Source organism: Plasmodium gonderi, assembly GCF_002157705.1.
Source record: "Plasmodium gonderi DNA, contig: Pgo-contig_42, whole genome shotgun sequence".
Classification (NCBI taxonomy): domain Eukaryota; phylum Apicomplexa; class Aconoidasida; order Haemosporida; family Plasmodiidae; genus Plasmodium; species Plasmodium gonderi.
The window spans coordinates 66-8033 of record NW_021628976.1 but is presented as its reverse complement, the minus strand read 5'-3'; the positions used below and the strand labels follow the sequence as shown (position 1 = coordinate 8033).

Here is a 7968-nt window from a genome sequence, read left to right as displayed (position 1 = left end):
ATCAATTTTTAAATATAATATATCTGTGGATATAATATAAATATTCTTAAAAATATACTTTATATATACATAATTACCATATAAATTAAATGTCACATATAGTATATATTGGAAGAAACAGGCATGTAAATATTCTAATACAGGGTATTAAATGAAACATTAAAGATATCATATATTTATGAGAAATAACAATAGCATAACATAAATATGAAAGTAAAAAAATATAAATATTTGAAATATAATTATTTAATTTCTATTTATATCTATTATCAAATATTAGACCATGTAATTAACAGCATAAAAAAAATTATTCAACATGTGTTGCACCTTTCCTAATATTGCTTCTATGTTTTTATGTCTCTCCAAAACCATAAAAATAAATATTTATTTAAGCGATAAATTGGAATAATTTTTTACATATTTTGTAATTTTAAATGAAATCACAATATATAATATTGTTTAAAACGATATGATAAGCATATTTTGAATTAAAAAAAAAAATGTTATTTCTATTAATGTTTAAATTGTATGCGGAAGTATATAATAATTTACAGTTTCCCTATTTTAATATTGAATTAGTGAAAATATTAAAAAGAATTATATTCTTTAATTTTCAAATATTGTACTATTATATTTAAAAAAACATATAAATACAGTATGTTTTATATTTATTAATTATCCAACACTCTTTTATTATTATATTATGCGATTATATAGCTTGATATATTAAAATGAAAAAATATTAAAATTGTGGGAATTACATAAATATTGTACATTTTATATGTAACCCACATTTCTATTGTGTATATATATATAAGAGTAAAATGATCTTCTGCAATTAATAGAAAGCAATGCTTTTTTTATTATACAACAAATATGTCTAAGTGTATAAATAATTCAAAAAGAAATAAATGAGTAAAAATGCTCATATGAAGTATTTACATCAAATTTTAAAATTTTTCTAAATATTATAATTTATTATGGTAAGAATAAAAATTCCTAATTATAAATATAAGGAATTCATCTAAATAGGGGTTATATCATTAAATATAATATAAATTATTTAATTCAATAATTAAATAGCAATAAAGCAAATAATTAAAACGTAAACATGTTACCCTGGATATAATTATTAATCCCTGCAGATTTTTATAAGTGAATAGAAAATATTTAATTGTATATATTCTAAATAATAATGTATATTAGTATTATATGTATATATATTATTCAGATAATTAGTAAAATTATTTTATTTTTATTTATCATGAAAATGTTAATGTTATGCATTTAAAACATTGTAACGTTTTTTTTCTATATAAAGTATTTATACAATTCGATTCTGTTATAAAATAATTAATACTGAATATTACATGCCGCTTGTATTTCATACTTCATAAACAGTAGTGTAATCATTGATAAATTATGATATTTATATCAATTTTCATCAATTTTATAATATAAAAAATATTAATCTAACTCTTTCTTATATTTTATTTGTGTTTTAAATATATATATATGTTTATATATATTAAAAAACAAAGATATTGTCATTAGATAATCGTCAAAATATATAATAATATATTCGATGGATAAATTTAATGTAAATTGTTGTTAATAATGTAGAATTTATAGAGTTATAATATAAATATGTTATTTATTTCATATGTAATATAATTATTTGTTTAGGGAATTCTTATATTTTTTATGCGTTCATTATTTTTTCTTCAGTACGAATTAGTAAAAGAATTTCCAAAGCATAATGAAAATTTAAAAAATAACGACCTAATTCGGGGTTTAGAATATAAGTATTGCTTTCCTAATGGAGGTATTGGGGGATATAATAATATATATCTTAAATTCTCAGAAGATAGATGCATGAAAGCCTTGTCATTTGCATCAAGAATAAAACCGAATTATAATATTGAATATGGATATTGGGAAGAAGCAAATTGTTTTTTCTTATATTATTGGCTGCATAATGAATTTAATGCTAATGGTATAAGTCAATATACAAGCAATATTTATAAGGCATTGTTTAATGCACTACATAAAAATTCTAATAACATATGCAGATATTACAAGTATAAAGTAATTTTAGAAGAAGAATTCACAAAACTCAACAACTTATATGACATTTATAAAAAGATTCAATGCATAGAAAATTCATGTTCAACTTGCAAAAATAAGTGCGATTGTATTAATGAATGTTCAAATAAATATGAAAGCTATAATAAAACCTGTAACTCTAGTAGGGAATGTTCTTATTGTGAGGCATTAAACAATATTAAAAATGAATTCATCAATCTACAAAAATTAAATCATGATTGTTTTAATGTTAAACACAAAGAGTTACATAGTAAAAAAATTGAAAGGAAAAATATAACATCCACCAGAATTAGTAAAAGAAAAACTGCTATAATATCAACTATACTAATATTAATAATACCCGCTTTATTATTTATAATTTATAAGGTTAAATGTGATGTTCATATATATACTTATATAATAAAAAGATGTGTTTAAAAACATAGAAAAAACAAATTATAATATTAATACTTATTTAATATGTAATTTTTTTTTATTACAAATTAGTTCCTTCCATATAATTCATGCTTGTATCGTAAAATAAAAAAGATAATAAATAGGTGCCCTGGTTTCACGGAAGAATGGCGTAAAACGGAAAACTCAGAAATATATAACAATATATTTTGTAATAGTAATTATAATGTCTTATATAGTTCCCATTATATTGACGATTAAATATGTTTTTCATTAAAATTTTTTCTTTAAGCGCATATAGAATAATGTAATCAAAATATTTTCAGAAATTTTCCATCAAATATATTGTGTAATAAAAAAAAATTCATAGACAATGAAAAATAATAAAAAATAATAATACGTAAGTTTATCGAAATAATATTTCATTGAGTTACTATATTATATTTGAATTTATATCTAAGAACGCTGAATTAAATTTTTTTTTTTTGTGTTTGTGAAAAGGGTTTATACATTCACACATAAATTTTTGACATATTATTCTTATTATTATATGTAAAAAGAATGAAGATTATCAATTTGATTTATATAAATTTATATGATGCTTAAATATATATTGTGCTCTATAAGTGATTTCTGATTTTTCATGAATTTCATTAAATATTAATAATTCCTAAATTAGCTGTGTAAAAAATACATAAAAATATTTTAATTTTATTATATATACTATATTAACTTTAGATCTAATAAATTATAAAAACTAATTTATATATCTTTTATATTATTTTTTACACATATATATGTATGAAATTATTGCATCATATTTACTACTTACAAGTATTATTTTTTTTCAGAGTTTATGTATTTTCACAATTATTTTTCAGAATTCATGTATTATGGTTCTCTACTTTGTAGATATTTTATTATAATGGAACTATAGTGATACCTAAAATAATTTATCTTTATTAGCGTTGAATATATCATGTTTTGATACATAAGGTAAAACAATGGACTAATATCATAATGTTCTTTATATACTTACTTCTTTATAGATATTAATATTATTGTAACCAATAAATAATTATAAAGAATACATATATATTGCGTATATTTATTCAATTGGAATATTACATTTCTGTTAAATGCAACAAAATTATATTTTTGCATTCAGATGTAAATATAATATAAATAATGTCATTGTCCTCTACATGTTATTATTTGCCAATTGTTATATGTCTAATGAGCTATATTTTTTTATACTATAGTACATATAAATATATAGTGTACAATAAAACAACAGCACTAATGCTATTATGTTAAAATATAATAAATTACTATGTTCTATTTATCTTAAATTAATTAAAAATTATTTATCTATTAAATTTAGATAGTATATTTACTTATTTTAGTTCTTATTTCAATTATAATAGAATTTAATGAATACTACTAAGCAGGTTCATTGTATATAAGATAAAATATTACATATATATATATGTACATAATATTAAATATATGTCAATCTCAAATCATCAAATAATTATAATATTTTACATGAAATTTTAATATCAAAAAAATAATGCATAATCATTCTATTATAATTCATTTAAAGTTACTTAATATTAATTTTGTCCTTAACTATTGAACATGCAATATAAGAAAAGATAAGTACTAAGTCGAAGATATATTATCCTTATAAATATAGTATAATTTAATGAATTATATTTTCATTATATGTTTTGGCACTTTTTTAATTTAATTAACTATGCATATGTGATATATATTTCTTTGAATTAACTATAACATATTAACCTCATGGATATTAATGCTAGTGCTCGTTAAAGAAAAATAATGTCCATGAATTTAATATATGATTAAAAGATATAAATAAATAATAAAAATCATATTTATTAGAATATATATTATTATTGATTTATACAATATACATAAGATGATGAAACCTCGGAAATAACAAGATAATGCATCGCTAATTTTTAGAGGCTCAAACTTTTACACACATTATAGCAAATATATATTACATAATGATTAACATGCGCATTAACTTCATTTCCACAAATATATACTTTTGTGTGTAATAATGTATCACATATTTCATTAATTACACAATAGAACTTAAATAGAAATTTGTTTTATTTATTCATAAAAGCTCATAGGATATTTTTTAGTGAGCATGCTTCTTTATTCCTATATATTATAATAAATATGATAAAAATAAATTTCTTGATTTTCCAAACATACCTTTTTTTAATGTTATTTTCGTTATAAATTTTTAATATTTTTATGGTTGCAACAGAAATATCATTTCTACATATAAACATTGTTATTGCCTATGTGTTCGTATAATTATATAGATAAGAATTCACATTATTTATATATATATATTATGCGAAATTTAAAGATATATTGGAACTGTATGATTGAATGCGTATATATAGTTATTCTTAAATGTGTTTCATATTATCATTTATTAAATGTACTTTTGATTTAATTATAATTAAAACTATATATATATAGAATATGTAGGATGAAAACATTGGCGATTATAAATAAAAAACAGGAACAATGATTAATGAAAAGTGTAAATAACAAAATGTTAAAATGAATGTAATATTAATTGTATAATCTAAATTGAAATCCATAAATAGTACATGGAGTTATATTTGCATATTTATAATTTATTTTTATTCATATGTCTATTAACGAAAAATAAATTTTTTTTATTTACCCACATATATAAATCAATAATATGTTCTTATTTTCATTTTACAATTCATTATAATTATATGTTTGATAGATAAATATTGTTCTTGGTATTTTAATGTTAGTAATTAAGCTTTATATAATGTTATTTTGTATTATAATGAAATAAAAAGTAATTATGGTAATATTTTATATATTACTACACATATATTCATCATGGTATAATGTAATAATATACCTAACTAAGCAATACTTTATGTAATATATTATAGTTAATCAAATTCTTATATATTATATATGATATATATGAATATAAAATAATAATTCTCACTTAAAAAGAAATATTTTTTCATTCTTTATTACTACAATGAATGAACATAATAGATTATAGTTCTTAGTATTATAAATTAATTAATACTTCCTATATTACTCATATTTAATTGGAAAAATATATAGTGCAATACGAAGCGGCTTATTAAATGAAATAATTAAAAATATAGCAATATTGATATATATGTAATCATGTGTTCCCATATACCTAACGAACTTAAATTTAATAAAATATCACACATAAATATCATAAAATTGGAGGAACGTGATTTATTCTTTAAAAAAAAATAATATGAATATTATTAAAACCATTTTAAATAAAAATCAATTTTCATCATTTTTATTACATAATTGAATATACATTTTTATATAATGTAATGCATTTTAATAGAATGATATATATGTAGATCTCTTATTTCAATTTGCATTAAATTTAAATATTTTTGAGTTCTTGTTTAATAAGAAAAAATATTATTTTCAATCAAAATACAGAATATTAAAAAGATTAGTTTATAAGATATATGAGTTTTATATTTAGTCATCATTCATGAAATAAATAACATGTGTAACATTCTGAATTCATTATATTGAAGCACTATTATATTAAATTTATCATATAATCAATATATTCTTATGAGCTCTTTTTCATATTTATATTAAAATATTAATAGAATCAATCTGCAAAAAATTTAATTTCTTTCTTTTTTATGATATGTTAATGAAATATATTCTTGTAAATATATATACAATTGTATAACTAAGAAGAATTATATAAAACATTATATCTCCTATTCCATGAATTATTTCAATATGTTTCATATGATTGCAATGTATTATATATCTTCATCTGTATTTTTAAATAATTTACTTACCATTTTCATCGAAATCTGCAGTTATGTGCTATAAGGAGTGAAGTAATAAAAAAAAAATATTAAACTGAAAATATAATTTTTTAAGTATGTATATATATTTTTACCCTATTTTAACAAATGTTTTATAGTTAAATTATACACATTATTTACCTTATACATAAAAAGAAAGATACACAATACTAGTAATATTATAAAAAAAGAAAATGAAGTAGAAACTAGTAATGTTTGTTTTTGAAAAGAATGTAATATTTCGGGTATACTTATGTTACATTTAGTGATTAAATTTTTAAGTTTATTTCTGATATTTTTTATTGCACTATATGAACCTGGGTTATAGCTTTTTTCTCATTTCTTCTTAAGGTTATTATGCATGTCTTCAAACTTTTTTTGCACAATTGTATTTCTTTTCGTTATAACACGCACTAGTAACAGGATTTTTTATATTATAAATTTTTTCTTTAATATCATATAGTTCTGTGAAAATATATAAATCATCATAAATAATATTTTTTTGCTAATTATCCAAAAAAATCCTTTAAATCAGAGGAAGTGTTAGCTATTTTAATCAATCCATTATAAAAACCTATGATAACTAAATTAGTTTCTCCATCCTTTAGTTTAATCATATATAGACAATAATATATAATATATAAAAAATATATTTTGCAATGATATATATTTTTGTCGATATACATTACATACAAATATTGCATAGATTTACAGCATATATCATCAGCACCAGAAACAGTTACGTCTGAATGTTTTGTTTATTATTCTTACAGTCACCTTTCCATTGAATATTATATGTATCAAGGTTTTTCTTAACAACTTCAAAATTCAGAAATGACGAATATACAAGATAATACTAATAAAATATAAAAAAAATAGTACTACAAAATCCATGTACATGTTAAAAAAATTATATAAATCTAATGGAAATTTATATACAATATTGTTATAATATTGCAATTGATATTATAATAAATCTATCCTACAATATAGAGCGTCTTCTTAAATATGATTACATGATTTTTTGTATTAAAAAAATATATTGATGATTACTAACACAAAGTAAAAAATTTTAAAAGTATATATAGGATGTTAGGAAATATTATTCATTCTTTATTAAAATTATACAATTCATAGAAAAAAGAAATAGAAAGAAATGTATTATAAATTTTTATTCTAATCATATTATGGTGGAAATTATTTGTGATGTGCTACATGCTTACTTAATTATATTAAGGAATAAATAAAAAACATAATCCTGGTATTTGGATAAAAAGAGCCAAATGCTCGAATGTTAAATAATATGCATTAGGGAATCCAGGACACTTCATGGTTCAGACTTCATGATTTTAGTTCATGTGATTCGATTTTTTTGTTAGTGGATATACAGCATAAATTATTGTGAATTATATATTTAAGTAGATATATTATAATTAATATTGCACAATAACATATTTCCATAAGAATATTCTTAAAATAATGATCATATGTTATTTTTTTTTATTTCTATGAATGCATAATTATATTATTTTATAAAAAATAA

General features: G+C 19.2%; 1 protein-coding gene across 1 annotated transcript; it reads left to right on the top strand.

Annotated features, from left to right (window-relative positions):
- Positions 1–1585: 1585 nt before the first annotated feature.
- PGO_000445 (variable surface protein) lies at positions 1586–2760 on the top strand (the record flags this gene model as incomplete). Its single annotated transcript, XM_028690772.1, has 3 exons — positions 1586–1600; positions 1729–2472; positions 2593–2760. The coding sequence occupies 3 exons, from the start codon at positions 1586–1588 to the stop codon at positions 2758–2760; spliced, it is 927 nt and encodes a 308-aa protein (XP_028546573.1).
- Positions 2761–7968: the final 5208 nt, after the last annotated feature.